The sequence below is a fragment of the Neofelis nebulosa genome, chromosome 10, assembly GCF_028018385.1.
Source record: "Neofelis nebulosa isolate mNeoNeb1 chromosome 10, mNeoNeb1.pri, whole genome shotgun sequence".
In the NCBI taxonomy this organism is placed as follows: Eukaryota; Metazoa; Chordata; class Mammalia; order Carnivora; family Felidae; genus Neofelis; species Neofelis nebulosa.
This window is the reverse complement of record NC_080791.1, coordinates 106656815-106678911: the sequence shown is the minus strand read 5'-3', so window position 1 is coordinate 106678911 and position 22097 is coordinate 106656815. Positions and strand designations below refer to the sequence as shown.

The 22097-nt window shown below is 52.5% G+C and overlaps 1 protein-coding gene across 1 annotated transcript; it reads left to right on the top strand.

The window, feature by feature from the left end:
* Positions 1-9305: 9305 nt before the first annotated feature.
* Positions 9306-19066, top strand: SLC22A8 (solute carrier family 22 member 8). The gene is given in 12 exon segments (XM_058686583.1): positions 9306-9338; positions 10312-10415; positions 10954-11078; positions 11081-11113; positions 12263-12431; positions 15122-15245; positions 15438-15553; positions 16483-16697; positions 17402-17442; positions 17444-17508; positions 17635-17845; positions 17930-19066. Coding segments are annotated over 12 exon segments (1335 nt in total). The 3' UTR covers positions 18029-19066.
* The last annotated feature ends 3031 nt before the right edge of the window (positions 19067-22097 follow it).

Below are 22097 nucleotides of genomic sequence, written 5' to 3'. Positions count from 1 at the left end.
CGGACTCCATTGTCACTGAGGCATGTCCACGGGCGACCCTCCTTCCTCCACCCACAGCGCACAACCCACACCTGCCATGCTCAGGGATGGGAGAACAGGCGAGGCTCTAGTCAGGGCACTGGGAGGACAGGGCGCTGGGCAGGCAGAGAGGAAGGACCTGGGTGCCGAAGCACGCAAACCAAAAAGTGTCGTTTCTTCCCATTCAGAGGGCAAGCGTGTCTCCAACAGGCAGCCCCTTCTGCGGCAGGGACAGCACTAAGGTCTGAGGATACAAAACTGCCCTGTGCCTGCTACCAAAGGGTCCGCAGCCCTGGGGGGTAACATCAGTTAATCAAAGTAGCACTGAAAGAAATTACAACTTCAAAGGACTTAGGGCTGTGACCTCAGACTATGGACCCGTCCCTTAGGGCTGGGTGTGGGGACTGGGGGACAGGCCCTGGAGAAAGCTTCCCTGAGGAAGTGACTTTGAAGCTAAGAATGTCCAGCAAGAGTTAGCCAGGCAGCGAGGGACGGGAGGAAAATCGCATCTTGTGCAAAGGTCCCAAGATGGGAGGGAGTGTGGAGGAGGGAGCGGACCGTGCGGAAGGTTGAAAATGCCTGAGCAGACCCCCAAATCATCTCATCTGCTCCCAGTTACTGCCATTCATCCAGCCCTTTACTTATTCCCTGAGTCTTCCCCCTGCCACCTGCTGGAATCACAGAGGAAAATCAGGCTCTCGAATGAACTGACGGGCCAGCCGGGAGACCATGGTAGGAAGAAAGGAGGAGGGAGAAACGGGAAACGAGATCCTTTATTGAGGCTCTACAAACAGGCAGGCTTTGCAGGCATTGTGATTTTCACCATGATGTTCTGTTGAAGGTGATTTTTTTTAATGTTTATTTCTTTTTTCGGGGGGCAGGGAGAGGGGCAGAGAGAGAGGGGGACAGAGGAGAGAGCCCCATGCGGGGCTCAAACTCACAATAGGTGAGATCAGGACCTGAGCCCAAGTCCGCGTTACCGACTGAGCCACCCAGGTGCCCCTTGTTGAAGGTGATTTTTACCTCCTTTTACAGATCAAAACAATGAAAACTCAGAGAAGGGGAGTGAAGGTCCAGTATCACACAACTGGTCAGTTTTAGAACTGGAATTTAAAGCTAACACCCATAAGAGGCACAGGGGGATACATGTTTATGGCAGTTCAAAAGAGGGAGGAACCACAGGATTCTAGGGAGCCTTCCTGGAGGGCATAGCATCTGAACAATGAACAGAGACCAGTGTTTTCATTCTCCCCTCAGGGACCAGGAGCCCCTCAAGGGCAGGATGTTGCTTTTGCCTCGTTAGGAGAGGTGCATTTCAAAGTCTTTACTCTGAGCCAGTCCTGCTGGAGGTGTGCTGTGTTGGGGGGGGGGGGGATGAGAGAGAGAGAGAGAGAGAGAGAGAGAGTGAGTCTTGGAATCCCAGGAGACCGAGTTCTAGAGCGGGAAGTATTATAGTGTCTCCAGTTCACGTACAAGGAAACTCACGCGCAGCCTGGTTCCACAACTTTCCCAGGATTGCATACGCTTAGGACCGGGCAGAGGTAGGATTTGAAGCCAAGACTATCTACGTTCATAGTCTGCATAACCGCTTTTCATGTGTTTAATAAATATTTATTTATCTATAAAGCACTTAACTATGTGCCAGGCACTGTTCTAAGGGCTTTATAAATATTAACACCTTTCACCTTGCTGACAACCCTATAAGGTAGTTAGCATTAGAACGGGAGAACTGACGCATGGGGGTTGCGGAGCTTGTTCAAGTTCGCACCACTAGGACGCGGCAGATTCAGGAATCTAAACACCGGCACCCGGCTCCAGAGCTGTGCGCCTACCTGTTACACTTGCCAACTCTCCTATCCCCTGGATTGTATTTCCTCCCTGTCGCCCTTGCTCTTTCTCCCCAGTGCCAAGCTCATGAAATGCATCCAACATTTACTAACAACTACATGCGTGATGTTGAGGACACAGAGTCAAAGTGCACCTGCTCCCTGCTTGCCCTCCAGGAGCCCATCTGTAGTGAGGAGACAGACCCACCCCTCAAGGACCACTGACCGTGACACGCAAGCTCCCTGACGCTGGGATTTCCAGCTGCTTTGCTGTATCCCCGGCAGCTAGAACAGTGACTGACACAGAGGAGGCATTCTGAAGTATTTGTGGAGCAAGTGGGTATGAGCTCTATGCACTCTGAGTGCTCTGGGAGCCCAGCATAGGGACATCTAATCAGCCCGGAGGGGGGCCCAACTGGAGTTAGCAGTGCCACACTGGGTGTGAGGAAGGAGAGAGTAGGTAAGCAGGTGTGCCCCAGGCCAAAACACCAGTGGAGTCAAATGCACAGCCACAGGAGCAGGATGAGAACAAAACATCCCTCTTCGAGAGACAGAGGAAGGCTGGAGGGGCAAGCAATGGGGAATGGAGGTCACCAGATATGGGGCTGGAGAAGAGGAGGGCCTGGCTTGGATGCTAGACGAAAGTGTAGCGTCTGTCCCCAGACACTAGGGAGCCATCGAGTGGTGTTGAGCAGGAGAGTGGTACGCTCAGATCACCCCGTAAGAATGGTCACTCTGACTGCAGGGCAGGGAGTGGCTCGTGGAGAGTTTTAGTCCAGGGGCAGACAGACCAGTTAGCAGGTTGACACAGGGATCCAGGGGAAAGCTGATAAACAGAAGGGACCATTGGAATAGACACCAGAGAGTTTGGGGAGTCAGAATCTGGAGAACTTGGAGACCGAATGGACGTGACGGTGAGAGATGGGGAGGAAGTCAAAGGTACCTCGATACCTGTAAAGAAGTTTCCAGATGTCCGGGTGACTTGCTGTACACCGGGTCCCTGGGAAGTCAGAGAGGAGTGAGAGTCACCATCCACATCCTCCAGGGACACAGAACCTAGCTGGAGAGGTGACAGTCCTTCAGGGAGCCATAGATAACAATCATCAATTACTGTGTGCTCACCCCATGCCAGAAGCTTCTAAGAACTTTGCTCACATGCACTCATTTAATCCTTGTAACAACGCTGAGGTTCACATCTTTATTGTCCCGTTTTTACAGATGGGGAAACCAAGGGACAGGTCCCACATTTCATAAATGGTGGAGCTGGGAGTCGAACCCAGGCAGGCAGGCTCCTTAGGACTGCATGAGCCCACCCACAATCTCTGTGTCCGCTGTGGCCCCAGGAGGCTGTTGTTCACAGATCCAACTTTCCCCCAGGGTGGGGAAGGTGTTTTTCTAACCCATCTTTACCGGCACCAGGCTAGGCGCATAGTAAGTGCTCAGATAACGCTGAATGAAAGCCATGCCCCGTCAGAGCCTGGCAGGAGTGACTCAGACATTGCTTCCTCCCCAGGGTGCACCTCAGACTCCAGGGAGCCTGGCCAGGAGCAAAGGTTGCAGGTCTTGTACCTGGTCAAGCATCACTTCACCAGTGTGGGCTGGCCAAGTTCCCAGACTCCATTCCAGCACCTGGGGGCATGGGAATCTGCGTCCCAGCAAACACGGGGTTCACCAGCCCTCAAGGTACCGTACCCTTTTCCGGGTCAGGTGTGGCTCATGCCTGGCTCCCTGAATTCTCAGCTGTGAGAGCCCAGAGAAGGGGTCCCTGCCCAGCCAGGCAAGTGTCAGTGGCCAGACCCAGCCAGACAGTAACATGAACACAGCAATTTTTCTGATTGTGGCAAATTCATGCTCCACCTGCTTGGGGTGGGGTGGAGCGGGATTCAGGTCCCCAGAGGCAAAGCGATGGCTGGGCCTCACCTTACAGGTGGGTCTCCAGAGGGGAGGCAGGGTCTGCAGGTGGCGCCCCGCCCCCACCCCAGCAGCCGGTGGTCAGAAAGGCGGAGCATCTGGCAACCGCCTCAGTCCACGTGACCCTAGTTAACTTCTGCAAGGGGCCCTTCCCGCAGATGGACAGCATGTGATCGTGAGCCAGGATCCAGCAACAGAGTTCACATCCTCACTCTGCCCTTCACTAGGAATGTCATGAGGCCAGAAGTCTTGGTTTCCTCATCCGTAAAAGGGAGGAAAAGAGCCAAGTGTGACCATTCAAGGAAAGCATTACACAGGGCACAGCCCCTGGGGAGCCTTCAGCTAATGTCAGTGGCTGCTGTGGCTGCTGTGGCTGCTGTTGTCACAGTTATGGTGAATAGACATGCCCTGAGGGACGTCTGGGCAGCTCAGGTTAAGCATCTGACTCTTGATTTTGGCTCAGGTCGTGATTTCAGTTTCGTGAGTTTGAGCCCCGCGTTGGGCTCTGTGCTGACAGTGCCTGTTTGGGATTCTCTCTCTCTCTCTCTCTCTGTCCCTCCCCCACTCATATGCTCTGTCTCTTTCAAAATAAATAAATAAACTTAAAAAAAAAAGACATGTCCTGAGAACTAAGAGGGTTGTCCCCACCAGAAGAATAGGGGGACCCCCAGTAACAGGGGAGTCAGCTGTCATGGCTCTTCCCAGCTCACCTGGGCCCTATGGCTTTGTCACACTCCCCAGCTTCCACCTAGCCCTCCTCTCATGGGAACAGCAAGCCTGAATGCAGGTCCCACCTCCACCCCCCAGAGCCAGTGACCTGGGGAGTCAGCTCCCCTCTCCACCTCAGCTGTATAACAGGATAATAAGGAGCTTCCCCCCTCCCCACCCCCAGAGAAGGCACAGATGGTGGGTGACAGTGACGTGAGAGAGCACAGCACAGGGTCCAGGGTCCAGGGAAGTTCCCCTCCCCCTCTGATCCCCTAAGCTTTCCTGGCAGGGGTGACCACACATTCCTTTCTCTGAGTTCAGCAGAGACAAGGCTGGAATTTTTCAGAAAGAGCTTTACTAGGACATTAAGAGGAAACAATGGCCTTTCTTTCAAGTCTGGAGAGTGTGGGGAGCATGGATTGAGGGCTCCGGATGGCCGTAGCCCACAGCTCCCACATCACTGAATCTCAGCCCTGTGGGTGCCCAGCTCACCCGTCTGAGGGTCCTAAAACCCACCCTGCAGCCCTTAGAGGCCCGAGTTGGCTTGGACGAACAGGCCCTTCCCCCCCAGACCCCTGTGATTCCCCTCTGGGCCTTGAACTTTCCTGTTCTGTGCCTAGGGCCTGAACGACTGACAACATTTCTAGAATAAGGAGATGATAGCAAATACAAAAGCAGAGAGGAACACACAACAGGGGGCTGTTACGGAATCCGGCAATAGCGTAACCCGACTAAAGCGGCAGACCCCACGTGGCCCAGCCTATGTCTGGAGTCAAAGTCGAAGGAGCAATAAATCACGCTCTCTCAACACCTTGAAGAACAATCGAATCTTCAGCTATAGGTTTTCTTAACAAGGCCTCCTCAAGGGTTTTGCACAGCTCACCACACAGAAGCATGCCAAAAATGTCTCTAAGTATCTTTCCTTTCCCCCCCACCCCCAAATTCCAGAATGCCTTTATTTTTTTTTTTTCTTTTCAGATTTTTATTTAAATTCTAGTTAGTTAAGTGCAGTGTTGGTTTCAGGAGTAGAATTCAACGATTCGTCAGTTACATACGCCACCCAGTGCTCATCATTACAAATGCCCTCCTTAATGCCCATCCAGGATGCCTTTAAAAATCATTCCAATTCTTAGGGCACCTGGGTGGCCCAGTTGGTTAAGTATCCGACTTCAGCTGGGGTCGTGATCTTGCAGTTCATGAGTTCAAGCCCCGCGTCAGGTTCTGTGCTGACAGAGCCTGGCGCCTGCTTCAGATTCTGTGTCTCCCTCTCTCTCTGCCCCTCTCCCATTCGTGCTGTCTCTCTCAAAAACAAACATCAGAAAACTTTGTGTTTTAATCTCTCCAATTCTCTCTGGTTCTGGTTCTCTCACTGCCATGACTTTCCACTCCCAATCTCCCTCCTATTACCACCCACCAAGCCCACAGGTCTTTCAAACATCCAAGAAGAATCACACAGTGTATCTGTTTCCTAGAATTTCTATAATGGAGACTAGAAGTCCAAAATCAAGGTGCAGGGATGCCCTCTCCCAAGGCTCTAGGAAGGAATACTTTCTTGCCTCTTCCAGTTTCTGGTGGCTGACCGTGATCCTTGGCTTACACATGCGTCACTCCAGTCTCTGCCACCATGGTCACATGATGTTCTCCCTACGTGTCTGTATCTTCTCTTTTTACAAGAACGCCAGTCCTGTTGGGTTAAGGGCCCATACCTACCCCAGTATGACCTCATCTTAACTAATTTTATCTGCCACAATGCTGTTTGTCAAATAAGGTCACATGCTGAGGTACTGGGGTTAGTATTTCAACCTATCTTTTTTTGCGGGGGGGACACAATTCAAACCATTGTGATTGCATATCTCAGGTCTGAGCCCCGTGGATTTGCACTGACCTGCAGGGCCACATTTTTATCATCCGTTCTGATGAGCTTTATTAGCCATGAAGTCTCTGGGGTCAACTTAGAGTCATTTGAAGTCCAAGATGTTTTTCATAGCTTACCACAAAGCACCTTCTTCTGAGCTTTAAACCTTCATGTTACCATTCCCTAGTTAGTAGACACTTTGCCGTAGAGGTTTCTCCAGTCCGACTGTGAAGTTTTTCCAGCTCCTCGTGCTCACACGCGGTTATAGATCCTACGTACACAGCCTAGGCCCTCTCCATCCTGACATACGCCCATTGTGGTGAAGTGAACAGCCTCCCACTAGTATCTGGAGTGCGAACCCCATGACCTCTCATTAGGCATCAGTATGTCTTAACCACTAAGGTTCTCCATTTCTCTGTTCTTTCTGTGGAAGGCTCACTCCTTCAATCCCACGAGCATTTACTGAATGCCAGGCACGGTGCTAGGCAATGGGAGTACCGTCAGAGCAAAACAGACTAGACGTTCTACCCTCATCAAGATGCTGATCTTGGGGCGCCTGCGTGGCTCACTCGGTTAAGCGGCTGACTTCAGCTCAGGGCGTGATCTCGCGGTCCGTGAGTTCGAGCCCCACGTCGGGCTCTGTGCTGACTGCCCGGAGCCTGCTTTGGATTCTGTGTCTCCCTCTCTCTCTGCTCCTCCCCTGCCCATGCTCTGTCTCTCCCTGTCTCTGAAAAATAAACACTAAAAAGTTAAAAAGAAGAAGAAGAAGAAGAAGAAGAAGAAGAAGAAGAAGAAGAAGAAGAAGAAGAAGAAGAAGACCAAGTACAGTGGAGTATATGGGGAGATAGTAGCAGAAAATGAGAGCAGAGAGATAACAGGGATAAATCTGGGAGCAGATTCTGCAGGGACTTGTGGGCCATTTGGAAGGATTTGGACATGTTTCAATCATTTTTTTTAAGTAGGCTCCACACCGAGCATGGAGCCCAGTATGGGGCTTGAACTCATGACCCGGAGATCAAGACCTGAGCTGAGATCAAGAGTAGGATGCTTAACCAACTGAGCCAGGCAGGCGCCCCAGGGCATGTTTTAAACATGACTCAAAGTCCATTTTAGGAATGGTATTTCCTGTAAATTACTTCAATTTTCGGGTAGAAACTATCTTGTGACAGTTATGCTGATGCCTACGGTGACCACAAGTACCATGGTAGAAACCAAGACTCAGCAGATCTGGTCTCAGTGGAGAAGGGCAGACAGCCTTAAGCTAATCCAAATGGGTCTGACATTGACCCTCTCGTGGTCTAAACAGAATGCTTTCTTTTTTTTTTTTTTTAATGTTTATGTATTTATTTATTTTGAGAGAGAGAGAGAGAGAACACAAGCAGGGGAGGTGCAGAGAGGGAGGGAAAGAGAACCCCAAGCAGGCTCTACACTGTCAGTGCAGAGTCTGATGTGGGGCTCAAACTCAGGCACTGCAAGATCACGACCTGAGCCAAAATCAAGAGTCCGACACTTCACTGACTGAGCCACCCGGGTGCCCCAAGACAGAATGGTTTCTTAAGGCACTAAATAACCTGGAGGTTGGGGGGAGGGGAAATCGAATTTCCATTTTCCACTTCTTGTGGGATGTATTAGGATGGGCTACATTGCCATAACAAAAGAGCCAACAATAATTCAATGGCTTATACCATATAGAAGTGGTTCTTCTTCTCATGCAATGGCTCTGAGCTGGGAATTACAGGTTGGGGGGGGGGGGGTGGCTCTGCTCCATAGGATCGTTCAGGGACCCAGAGGGATAGCGGCTTTGCCATCTTCGACACGCAGCTCCCAGAGTTGCTCTCATGGTCAGGAGACAGGAAGGGAGAAAACACGCAAGTCCAGGCCAAAGATTCTCTCTTAATCAAATGAGATGGAAGTAACAAGCATGTCTTCTTCCACTCACCTTCCATTGTCAAGAACTGCATGGCCCCACTCAACTACTGGGTCACCTGGGAAATGTACTGTTTACTATGGAAGGGGGGTGGGGCAGTGCATGGATTTAGGGGGACAGTAGGTCTTCCCTTTAGATTTTCCTAAAGGAGCTTTCCACAGCATGCCACGAAGTACCAAAAGTCTCTCTAGACACCCACTGGCCCCTCCTCACACCCCCTCACTTCCTCCTTTACCCTTTTCCCTCCTACGTCACCCACAAGTACTGCACAGGCTCCCTTCTCGGCCAGAAGAACCCGCTGGGTTTGCTGGCCATGCTGGGCCCCGTGGAGACGTCCTGCGGACCTGGGGTCTTCGTCCAGCCCCATCCCCCTCACTTCCAGCAGAGGAAAATGGAAAGGGCTCCCTGGGATGTGTGGTTCTTCCCCCACACTATTTCACGTCCAAAACATTCTTGTGAGGCATTTTTGGCCAATGACATTCTCCACTTCATTACACAAGTAATTCAGGATAGCTGGACAAAGGGTGCGTGTTGGGGATTAGCAGGAGATTAGCCCAGACAGGTAGGCAGGGGCCAGAGCATGAGGGCTTTGTAAATCTGTGTTAATAGAGCTTTCTCTTTATCCACGGGGCAGGAGGGAGCCAGTGCGTGCCTTAGGCAAGACAGGAACCTCACTGAGTGGTTTTAGAAAGTCATTCTGGTTAGCAGGGGAAGAATGGTGAGGAGGAACGGAAATCAAAGGCTGCAAGGCCTGTCTGAAGATCAATGCAGTAATCACTTCTGGGCCTCAGTTTCCTCATCTGTAGAACGGGGATGATAATGGCAGTAATGCCCCACCATAAGGTTGTTGTGAGGACTGAAGATGTTAAAACATGGAAAGTGCGTATTTAGGGACGGTGGTGCCTGGTGCATTTTAAGCCCGCCATAAAAACTGGCTGCTATCATTACTCTTGCACGAAGACAGTAGTGGTGGAAATAGAAGATTCCAGGATGGAACGACGGTATAGCGGAGAGGGATGAGGCAAAGGAGGGTTCCCAGCCACTGAGACTGTGACCCGGCATGGAGCGGGTGACAAGTCTCATTGAGGTGACCGTGAGACACCACCCAGGTAGAATTTCCAAGAAGGCAACTGAATCTACTGTCTCGAGGCCAGAAGAGAGGTTGGGCTGAAGATATGGATTGGAGTCTTCCTCATAAAACAGAAATGGAAGCCATAGGAGCAGGTGACATTTCCTGGGGAGAGCGGATAAAAAGGAAAATCCAGGAAGAGCCCTGGAGAATCTGGAAGGGGTAGAGAGAAAGGAGCCCATGAGGGGAAGGAGGAGGGGTGAATAGGGTGAGGAAACCAGGTGGAGAGAGGGGTCAGCGTTAGCAACATCAAGGGCCTCCAAAGGTCAGGGCACGTCAGGCTACAGAAGGTTCCATTGGGCTTGGTGAAAAATACATCACGGGTGGCTCTGGCGAGCACAGTTCCAGCGGAGTGGTGGGGGCAGAACTGAGATATGGGGACGGGGTGATAGCAAGTAGAGCTTCTCATTCAAGAGATTGGGCTTTGAAGGGAAGGTCGAAATGAAGTGGATATGGAGGAGATAGAGTTTCTAAGAAGGAGAGAACTTGAGAGACAGAGACAGAGGATGCGGGACAGAGCACAATGGCAACAACAGAACGCTGTCCCCATGGAGGAGAGGGAGAGATCTAGGGTGCGGATGAGCACTGACCTTGGGTGTGTAAGGTGAAGCAGAGACAGGCAGGGAGCCACGGGGTGAGGGCAAGCTTGGAGGGGATGAGGGAAGATGTTGAGAGCAGACCCGGGTGCGACTGCGACAGCCAAGTAGACTCTAGAAGCTTCCGACAGGCCACACATGCTGGGAGAGAAATTATCATCACACATCATGGGTTAGGGACCCCAAAGCCTAGGCCAGGCTGAAAGCAGAAATAACTCTTGGGATGAGGGGGCCAGGCTCAGGGAAGTCAGGTGTGGGCGGGCGCCGTGGGGCACAGGCTGAGGGGGGCTGGGATGGCTGGTCTGGCCCGAGTCAGGCTGGACCACCTTTCTCTTGTGAAGTGGGACTTCGCGGGCGTCTCCAGCAAACTCAAGGAGGTGGCCCAGTCTCTCTTCGTGCCAGGCACGGTTATTGGGGGGATCGTGCCGGGAAATCTATCTGACAAGTGAGACACTGCCTATGGGGACATCCCACCTCAGTCTGACCACCCACGCACCCCCGAAGAGCCAAAGAAAGCTGGGGGAGACAGGAATCATGGTCCCTCCCGTGTGACCTCGGGCACGTCCCAAGCCCTTCCAGGCCACAGCCTTCTCTCTGCCCCAAAGCCCTTGCAGCTTGCGTCTCCCTACCTCTTCAGACCCTGGGGGAAACCCTCAAGGTCCTCAGACACCATGTAATGGCTGTGTGGCAGTGGAGAGGGGGCACGTGGACTGTTTGGAGACAAGAAGTCCTTTGACCTCTGTTCAGGCCACCAAGCAGGGGGTAGAGGCGATCACTCATTAACTCAAACGTGGAATTGCAAACCTGTCCCCCCAAAATAGCAGTTACCAGTAAGGTTCTGTCTGAAGAGGGAGTTCCATGCCCTGCCTGGCCCTTTGGGAGGGGAGGGGGGAGGGGAGGCATCCAACCCTTTGCCCTGAGACCTGCAGAGTCACTGTCTCAGCTAGCTCGCCTCGGCTAACTCAGCCCTTGCTCTCCTTGAGCTACCGGTTTGGCCGCAAACTGACCCTGACCAGCAGCTACCTGCTGCTGGCGGCCAGTGGTTCCTGTGCAGCCTTCAGCCCCAACCTCCACGTCGACATGATCTTCAGCTTCCTGAGTGGCTGCAGCACACAGGCATGGCCCTGAGCCCCGTTATCTTGAGTGAGCCACACGGGAAGGGGGAACAGGTGTTGGGGGGGTGGGCCCAGCCCGAAGCCAAGAGAGTGGAGTCCGGGCCGGGCTCAACACAGGCTCCCTATGACCTTGGTCAAGTAAAGTGCTGCTCCTCCCAGGATCTCAGAGCCCCCACCCCCACCCCACCCCCAGCATAACAGCAACTATCAATACGGAGGACTCCCCCTGGGCCTGACACTCTGGCAGGCACCTGACCCATTCAGTCCACGCCCACAAGTAGGTGACACTGTGGTCCTAGTTTTATAGATAAGGACATTGAGGCAAAACAGGGGAAGTCATTTGCCTCTGGAGAGGCAGTCGAGGGTGTGGGCTCGGGGGAGCGCCTGGCTGGCTCAGTCAGGAGAGCCTGCAACTCTTGATCTCAAAGTTGTAAGTTCGAGCCTCACGTTGGGTGTAGAGATTACTTAAAAAAAAAAAAAAATTTTTTTTTAAAGGCGGGGGGGCACCTGGGTGGCTCAATCGGTTAAGCGTCCAACTTTAGCTTAGGTCATCATCTCATGGTTTGTGGGGTTTGAGCCCTATGCTGGGCTCTGTGCTGACAGCTCAGAGCCTGGAGTCTGCTTCGGATTCTGTGTGTGTCTCTCTCTCTGCCCCTCCCTGGCTCGTTCGTTCTCTCTCTCTTTCTCTCTCTCAAAAATGAATAAACATTTAAAAAATTAAAGAAAAAAAAAAGAAGAGTGTGATCTTAGAAGTCAGACAGACCTAAGTTTGAGTCCTGCCTTCTTTTTTTTTTTTTTTTAATGTTTATTTATTTCTGAGAGAGAGAGAGGCAGCGTATGAGCAGAGGAGGGGCAGAGAGAGAGAGGGAGACACAGAATCCGAAGCAGGCTCCAGGCTCTGCGCTGTCAGCACAGAGCCTGGCACGGGGCTCGAACCCACGAACCTCGAGATATGACCTGAGCTGAAGTCAGACGCTTAACTGACTGGGCCACCAGTGCCCCGAGTCCTGCCTTCTTGAGCCTCAGTCACAGCATCTGTAAAATCGGAGGGATGAACCCTTAGGATCAGAGTCAGATCAAGCAGCTGATAGGGGGTGGGCAGGAGCTGGTGCCCCTTCACAGGGAGGTGCCCAAGGCCCAGCAGGATTCTAATCTGGTCCTTGGGATCCTCCTGCAGGTGCCGAGCGTGTGTCCATCCAGACGCGGGCCATCATATCAACTTTACTTGGTTACTTCTATACCGGCGGTCCGTTCTTTCTGACGGATCTTGCCTATGCCATCCGCCAGTGGCTCTGGCTACAGTTAACCGTGTCCATTCCCTTCTTCGCCTTCTTCCTGTCGTCATGGTATGTGGCCCCCACCTCTTCATCTCCTTCTTTATGCCTGCCAGGGCCAAACAGAGGGAGCCCACACTTGACCAAGCCGGCTGACTCTGTCCCAGGACACCCCTGTCCCAGAGTCAGGAAGGGCATTGCAGGGAGGAGGAGGAGGAATTAATGCACAAAGGCATGCTGCATGGGCTGGTGTCTGGAGGGCATCCAGGGGCTGCCTGCGGTGGAGGAAGGGGGTACGTTGAGATGGACGGTATGGTGCCAGGCCATAGAGGGCACAGAAAGAAGAGTAGCCTCAACTTCGTGTGAGGGACAGAGAATGCCTCTAGACATGTTTGTGGTACAGAAAGTCCTGACCAAGCTCCTGTGTGTGACACAACAGCACACAAGGACCAACCCAAGCGGGAGGGGATGAGAGACCGAGGGGACATGACCGTGTGGGCGAGAGGAGCCTCAGGGACAAGTCTGAGAGGCATTTTGAAGGAAAAAATCCACAGAGTTGGGGACCGTCTTGGACTTGGGGTTTTACAGATTCTTCTATGGAAAGGAAAGCTTAAACCTGGGACCCGGGAGAATTGGGGTGTCTGGGTCAGAGACGCCAAAGAGGTCAAGAGCTCACTATCAGTAAGTCAAACCTAAGAACACGTTGAAGACAGGAACTGAGTCTCCGACATGCAGTTGGGGCCAAAGAACAGGAAATGATGAATGAGTTCAGGAAAAGAGATGACATCTTGGAGTGACCCTTTATTGAGCACTTACTGCATGCAAGGCCCTGTTCTAGGCATCGCCCTATGTCATCCCGATCCTCACGGCATCTCTGTGTGAAGGAGACGTGACTGTCCTGTTTTACAGACGAGGAAACTGAGGCTCAGAGAAGTGAAACAATCCCCTAGGGTTACACAAAAAGACACAGAACTGATATGGGTTTCCATTTGAAAATGAGAATAGAATCTCCTGGAGGGGGCGGGACAATCTTGCGGAAAGAGAGGGGTGGGCAGAGGGTCCAGGGCGGAGCCAGGGCATGTCCACAGCCTGGGATGGGAGCAGAGAAGGAGCAGAGAGTAGGGGAGGCAAAATAAGGGCAGATGGTCAGCAGGATACAGTCGAGAGTTCAGGCCTCCTCGCTCTGTGACTTGGGGCAAGCCTCACCCACTCTGAGCCTCAAGATTTTCCTAGGCAAACTGGAGATAATAATGCCTGTCACCCAGGGTTACGTGGGCCTGGTTCACAGGAAGGCTCACTGATTGGAGGCCACGGTTACTATTCTCGGGGCGAGGAGAATGGAGTCTAGGTCCTGGCTGTGGTGTTTGGGAGCAGGACTTTGCTCAGAGAAGAGCCATGGAGGCCACCAGGGCAGAAACAAGACAGGGTAGTACTGAGCCCGAGAGGCCACCGCTGTCAGCTGGGCCGATGGTCTGAGGCAGGTTGATCAGTATCTGCTCCCCCAGGACCTTGCTGGAGCCGGGTCCTAGGTGCCTGTGGAGGCCACAACCACAGCTGATCCCACCTCAGACCAGACTTTTTTTTGTTGCAGGGGGGAGCCAGGGGGCGGGTGGTGGCAGAAGGAGAAGGAGAGAGAGAATCTTAAGCGGGCTCCACGCCGGGCGCCACGATTGTGAGATCATGGCCCGAGTCGAAATCAAGAGTCGGACGCTTAACCGACCGAGCCACCCAGGCGTCCCCAGGCCAGACTTTAAAAAAAAAAAAAAAAAAAAAAAAATTTATGTTTTTATTTTATTTTGAGAGAGAGACAGAGTGTGAGTCGGGGAGGGGCAGAGAGAGAGGGAGACACAGAATCCGAAGCAGGATTCAGGCTTCAAGCTGTCGGCACAGAGCCCGATGTGGGGCTTGAACTGACGGACTGTGAGATCATGACCTGAGCCAAAGCCGGAGGCCCAACCAACTGAGCCACCCAGGTGCCTCCCCCTGAGACCAGATGTTTTTAAAACATCATTCCTCACATCTCCCCACACCTCTGCCTCCGCTCGTCTTCTCTTACTGACACTCAGGGTCTGCTCAGTGCAAACCAACCCCCAAAAGTACAGCCCGGAGGTGGGGACAGTGAGGTTGTCTGCCCACCTGCCAATCTCAAGACCCCATGCGGTGCTTATGCTACAGCAGAATCCCTCCTTTGCAGGCAGAATCCAAGGGTCCTCAAATCCATTTCCTAGGCTCCCACCCTACCCTGAGCCACCTTCCCAAGCTGCCCCAGGACTGTCTCCCTGCCCCCTTCTTCACCCTGGAATGCGACCCAGAGAAGAACAGGGAGGTGGATGTCCAGGACCCTCCAGCTGTCTAGCCTTGAACATGCTGTCCCTTCCCCGGGACCCACCTGCCTTGGCCTAGGCCCAAGGATCCTGGCTAAGGAAAACACCCAGCAATAACAAGTGGCCCAGGTAGGGGGGCAGAGGAAAGGCTCTTCTGGAAGGGGGAAAAGAGAATCCCAGAATTTGTGCTGGCTGCAGCCAGTCCAGGTGCAAAGCTTGGCCAAGTTTAAATTCCATGAAATCTGCAGCGAAACAGCTTGGGTTTCTGGACCTCCTACCCCTTGGCCCTGGCTGTTGATGTTTTTCCAGTGCCTAAAAAAAAAAAAAGAAAAGAAAAGGAAAAGAAAAAGAAAAAGAAAAAGAAAAAGAAAAAGAAAAAGAAAAAGAAAAAGCTTCTGGCATGGGGGGGAGCCACTGTGAGTTGATTCTGGAACCCAGGTGGATACCAGAGTCTGTACGTTGGATGGTCCTGTCTGGAAAGTTCTCAAAGGCTCTGAAAATACTCTGGCAGGTTGCTGCCCTCAATGGCAAAAAGGAAAAGGAAGAAAAACTCACCGTGGAGGTGAGAACCGAGAGGGATTATGGCATGGAGCAGGAACCCTCCTTTGCCTCTGTTTCCCTGCTCACGAGCTAACATCACATTGAATGTCCCAACCAAACTTCTCTAGAGGCACCAGGCCTGCACCTCCCTCTCTCCTTCCTCCTGCCCACCAGCTGGTCACTAATGGCACCCTTCCCTTACCTCTTCCCCAAGGAGCTCAAACGCACCCCGCAGAAGGAGATCTCCTTGGCCAAGGCCAAGTACAGCGTAGCTGACCTCTTCCGGACACCCGACCTGTGCCGTGTGACCTTCTGTCTTTCCCTGGCTTGGTAACCCACCACCCGTCCCTACCCACACCCTAGCACCTCTGCCAAACAAGGGTAATGAACAAGGCCTGTGGTGGCTTCACCTAAGGGGAAGGCCCAGGAGTCCAGAGACCCCCTTCCCTGGCTGCCCCAGCCCAGCCCCAACCCTGGAAATCTGCTCATGTCCCTGTCACACACCCAGGTCCAGCCATCAGGGTCTGCCTCCCTGTTGGGTCACGCCCACCCCGTCCACAAGGCAAATGCTCCAAACCCCTTCACGGCTCTCAGCTCACATCGTGCCATGGCAATTTCCCCATTCTATGCCTCTCTGTCACTGCCTTCACCGGTCCAGCTCTGCCCTCTGGGACCCCACAGAGCAAGACTGGCCACCAGAGCTTGAAGACAGAAATCATATTTCTCCTTAGTCTTCTCTTTCTGTCTGACGATCTGCGGCTCCTTCAAAGCCCTTTCTGTGACCTGGCTCTGAGGCCCTTCTCCATCCCTACGTGAATAGGGTCCAATTTGTCCAGGAACTTCAAAGGGGATGCCATGAGCCCCAGAGGGAAAGGGGAGGCATCGGACCCATGTGCACAGCTTGACTCTCACCTCTCCCATTCTAGATGTTAAACGCTTACCCGACGAAGGGACGATCATTTACTACCTCCTTTGGTCTCCCAGAGTCCTGCCAGTCCTGATATTCTCTGGAGGCAATTATGGGACATCTTTGCCCCCACACCCTAGATCACACCCACGTCAGGCATAACCAATCAATCCTGGCGCTGAGCCCAGGCAGAATCCCAGAGAGCTCAAAACAGCACTCGATCAGCCCTTACCAATCAGCTGCAGTTGGGATAAGAAACGAAACCGTTCGTCATCCTGGTGACCCAATGACCGGTGGGGGGAGAGACCCCCGTCTGGCTGCTGGTGCCAATCCATCCCTCTCTGGCCCTCAGGTTTTCTACTGGTTTTGCCCACTACAGTTTGGCTATGAGTGTGGCAGAATTTGGAGTCAACCTCTACTTCCTCCAGCTCATCTTTGGTGGGCTTGACTTCCCGGCCAAGTTCATCCACTTCCTCTCCATAAACCATCTGGGCCAACACAGCACCCTGGCCAGTGGTCTACTCCTGGCAGGAGGGTGCATCCTGGCTCTCATCTTTGTGCCCTCGGGCAAGAAGCTGGAGCTACTTCAGAACCCTCTGAAAGAGGGCCAGCATGTCCGTGGACGTCACGGGCTGCCACGGGCTGGGAAGTGGGGTGCCAGGGACTCCAAATCTGCAGACTCTACCTCTAAATCTCTGTGTTACCTTAACCAGGTCCCTGCACTCTCTGGGGCTCAGGTCTCCCATCTAGAAAATAACTCAGTTGGGCTAGATGATATCGAAGCTCCTTTCTAGATCTGACTCAAACTGGGTAAAGTGTGGCGGTGTCTGGACAGTACGAGGAATTGCTCAGGGATCTGGCAAGCCCTCGCCGCTACAGAGGACAAGCTGGCATGGGAAAACAACAGGGTTCAGTGCTCAGGGAAGCCCCCATCACCTACTCCACTGAGACCTTGGAAAAGCCACTTCTATATAGATGTTTGTGTGTTGATACGCCCATATCCTTCCAAAGGAACTTGAGATATTTTAGGACAAGAATATATACAACAAAATATGGGAGGAGGGAACCAGAGCCGGGGAAAAACACAAAGGCGGCAAGACAGCCTGTAAAGCACTAGAAATAGCCGAGGGACCATTACTCAGCTTTATATTTAGACCTGAGCTTTCCAGCAGCCAAAGCAAAAAGGGAGACAAAGTCGGCTGAAGAGTGAGAACACTCAGCACTCAGGTGCTCCTGAGTCCGAGGCCCATCACATTTTCTTCCGTCTGCAGACTCGCAGACCCTGAGGACAGCCCTGGCTGTGTTTGGGAAGGGGATGCTTGTCCAGCTCCTTCAGCTGCCTCTTCCTCTATTCGAGCGAGCCGTACCCCACGGTCATTCGGTAGGTGCAGGGCTTGGGGCTGGCCGAGCCAAAAGATACAGGGTCAGGTGGGATCGCAGCATCCTCTAGCCCCCTGCCCAGGGGCCCCACACACAGGCTGCCAATCCCTACTCTGAACTCTCCCCGGCAAACAGGCATGAGCATTGGCAACTTGGGGACCCACATGGGAAGCATGATGGCCCCGCTGGTGAAGATCACAGGGGAGTGGCAGCCCTTCATCCCCAAAGTCATATTTGGGACCATCACCTTCCTGGGAGGCAGGGCTGCCCTCTTCCTGCCTGAGACCCTCAATCAGCCCTTGCCAGAGACTATTGAAGACGTGGAAACCTGGTCAGTCCCTTGCTTCTGGTCCCCCTGGAACTCCTAGCTGGGGAAGCAGGTCCAGACCGGGGGCTTTTCCTGAGATCTCTTTCCCTAGGTCCTGGTGGCAAAGGAACCAAAGCGGGAACCAGAAATGGAAAAAACATCCCAGAGGATCCCTCTGGACCAGGCCTGGACCCCAGCTGAGGGCAACTGAGCCCCCCTTTCCCTGCCCTCCAGAAACTAATCCTTGCCAGGTCCTTGCCTGCCTCTGGGCTCTGAGGACACCTTTGGGGGGTGGCCGTGGGGGGGGGGGGGTGGTGTTGAGCACATCCATGCTCCTGAACACAGTCTTCTGAAAGCTTGGTTGAGGGCATCTTCACCACACCGGAGCCCCCAGCCCTGGCCAGTTCAAAGATTCGGCCACAGGCCTTCCCACACCCCACCCTTGCCCTCACCCTCCTTCAGCCCAGCCCTTCCCCACTGGCCACCTTCCCCCATTGTCCCAGTCCCCTTCCTCTGAGGTCCCCTGGGCTCCCTGGTTCAGTCCTAACAAAGACAGCTTCCTCTTCTTGCTCCCCACCCCTTTCTTCCATGGGAGGGTCCAATAAATGGCAATGAAGAACTCAAGCCATGCTTGCGGCTCAGGAATGGGCGTGGAAGGGAGAAGGGGACAGGCCACCACGTGGACATGCGCACTGCTCTCCCCTGCATCCGTACTTGTGTGTAACACGTGGGTGTGGACACACAGGTACAGGCAAGCTGGGCTGACGTGAACCTGTGTGCACACGTGGGGGACTGAGGCATGTATAGGCCAAGCCTACTCGAGACGCTGCAACGACACGCCGCAGGTGCATCGCTTAAACCACAAACGAGTCTTCCTACCACTTCCGGAAGCTGGGAGGTCCGCGACGATCGAGGTGCTGGCAGCCTCAGTTCCTGATGGGAGCCCGCTTCCGGGCTTGTAGGCGGCTGCCTTCTCATTCTGTCCTCACTTGGCCTGGGGAGAGAGTGAGAGGAAGCAAGGTCTCTGTTGTCCCTTCTTATGAGGATGCGAATCCCAACGTGATGCCCCACCCTCGTGACCTCATCTATCCCTAATCACCTTCCAAAGGCCCCCACCTGCAATTACCAGCACACCGGAAGTTAGAGCACCAACATTGAACATGGGTGAGGACGCTGCAGTCCGCTGCAAGTCCTGGGCTTAGAAATGAGTGTGTGCGCGTACGTGTCCCAGCGTGAGTGTGGGCAGAGGACCGGACCAGCCCAGAGCAGCTGCGGACGGAAGCCCGCGCTCCCCCAGTCCCCATCCACCAGACCTGCTCGCCGCAGGTCTCTGATCGGTGTCGCAGGCCCATGCCACCGGACAGTTCCGTCTCCTATTTAAGTGGGAAAACCGCAGACACAGCTGAAGGCTGTTGATATCACCCCATGCTCCCCGAGTTCCCGCCAAGCACAGCAGAAGGTCATTCCTCCCAACTGGGGCTCCGCATCCAGCCCATCCAGCAGGCAGCCTTCCCCCCCCCCCCCCCTGGGATCTCCACCCATTCGCTCTCTTCCGGCTCTTTCTCATCACCGGTTAAATAAGCCCCCGCCTCTCCTATCTTACCAAAAACCAACCAAGCCAACCAGCCCTCCTTGGAGCCATATCTCCCTCCAGGGGCCACACTGTCTGTCTCTCCCCTTCCGCAGCTAAACTTTGGAAAGGGGCTGGGTGCCGCCCTGGCTTGCACCTTCGAAACCTGTACATCTTCAGACTGCACTCTGACCCAGATGCAAGTAGATCAGAGGAAGCCAGTTGCAGACAAAGAACAAAGCAAGTGCACAGAGAAAAGGAGAAGAGATACAGGGGCCCAGACAAAAAGACTTGGTGAGACTATTTGCATTGATTCCTTTTTTTTCTTTAATGTTTATTTATTTATTTATTTATTTTTTTAATGTTTATTAATTCTTGAGAGAGAGAGACAGAGCGTGAGTGGGGGAGGATCAGAGAGAGAGAGAGGGAGACACAGATTACGAAGCAGGCTCCAGACTCTGAGCTGTCAGCACAGAGCCCGATGCGGGGCTCGAACTCACGAGCCGCGAGATCATGACCTGAGCCGAAGTTGGATGCCTAACCGACTGAGCCACCCAGGCGCCCCAAATGTTTATTTATTTTTGACAGAGAGCAGGGAGGAGAGAGAGAATTTCAAGCAGGCTCCACACCAACAGTGCGGAGCCCGATGTGGGACTCAAACTCACAAACCGTGAGATCATGACCTGTGCTGAAATCAAGCTGGATGTTCAGCCAACTGAGCCACCCAGGCGCCCCTGTTTGAGTCTATCCTTAGTGGATTCCAAGTCCCAGGTCTTCCTCAGTCCTGGATGTGCTTTCTGACCCTGAGTTCTATAAAATATCCTGAATTTTCTGAATAGCTTTTGTTTTGTTTAAGCTAAACTCAAGGGTTTCCAAACGAAACAATTCCAAAAGCAGCTTCTCTCTCCCTCTATCATCTTTTAAACACTGACGTTCCCCAGAATTCTTTCCTAGAACCCCTTCCTCAAATATTCTTTACCAGCATTTTCCAGTGGAAACGTAATGCAAGCCATTTACGCAATTCAAAAATTCCTCGTCGTTGGAGCACCTGGGTGGCTCAGTTGGTTGAGCATCTGACTCGTGATTTCAGCTCAGGTCATGATCCCAGGGTCGTGGGATTGAGCCCCTCCTCAGGCTCTGCACTGAGCATGGAATCTGCTTAAGATTCTCTCTCTCTGGGGCGCCTGGGTGGCTCAGTCGGTTAAGCGTCTGACTTCAGCTCAGGTCATGATCTCACGGTCCGTGAGTTCGAGCCCCGCGTCGGGCTCTGTGCTGACAGCTCAGAGCCTGGAGCCTGTTTCAGATTCTGTGTCTCCCTCTCTCTGACCCTCCCCTGTTCATGCTCTGTCTCTCCCTGTCTCAAAAATAAATAAAATGTTAAAAAAATTTTTTAAAAAAATGATTCTCTCTCTCTCTCTCTCTCTCTCTCTCTCTCTCTCTTTCTCTGCCCCTCTCCCCCACTCGCATTCTGTCTAAAAAAAATTAAAAATTAAAAATTCCTGGTTATTTTAATTCCTAGCTATTTTTTAGTTTAAAAAGGTAAAAATAATTTTAATTATATATATATAATGTATATATAATGTATTTAATTATATATATATATAATGTTTTTATTTAACCAAAAATATCCTATATTACCATTTCAACATGAAATCAATGTAAAAGCTATCGATAAGATATCTTATAGCCTGTAATTTGTATTAAGTTTTCAAAATCTGGTGTATATTTTACCCTAATAGCATTTGTCAGTTTGGACGGGCTCAGTTCAAGTGCTCAGCAGTGGCTAGAGGCTGCCGTGTTAGACAACCCAGAACACTCCAGGGCTTCGACTGTCAGGCACAGAGTTAATTATTCTCAAATCCGTACTTAGATATTTGAAAGAGAGCTTAATAAGCACGAAAGAGATCATATTATACTACTGCTTCAACTTTTCAGTGACTTCCCACTGGGATGAAGTCTAAACTCGGCTACAAGGCCCGTCATGCTCAGGTCCCACCCTGCCTCAATGGCTTCAGTTTAAGCACCCTCCACCGTGCACCCTGAAAAGTAGCCTCTTTCAGTTGTCCAGAATTCAGGATGGTACCCAGGATGCCCTGGCCATAACCCCTCCCGTGCTGTTTCAGGGACACACAAGAAGGGGAGCGAAGACGCCGAGGAAGACATTTCCTACTCATGTGGTCAGGACTCCTGGTGAACTGGGATACTGGTCAGGATGTACACGGCCCATTCCTCTTGCCGTTCCCCAATCCCCCCATCTGGACTGCACCCTTTCTCCATCTCTGTTTCTTCCTCTACAACACCAGCTCCTCCTGCTTTCCCTCCTCCCTGCTCTCAGTCCCTGAGCTCAGCCTTCAGCTGGCTCAGTGAATGGTCATCCAATATGGGGCACCCCTCTCGGGCAGAATCCTCATGCCGAGCCACCTCATTGGTTGCTCGCCCCCTGTCCAGCCTTCAGATGGCAGTTTCGGATGAATTTCTAATTTCTGCACCGTTCGTTGGCCCGGGTAGCCAGGCCATGAGATATAAAACTCACAATTTGGCTCCTTGCTCAGAACGTTGCTAGGTGCCCAGCAGGCACTCAGAGTTTGCCAGACTTCTGCCCAGGCCACTCATTTCAAACTCACATTTAGAACACATGATCTGAGCAAGGATATTTTCTCTGACCTGTAAATCATTTATTGGAAAAGTCTCACAAAACGGTAAAAATCAA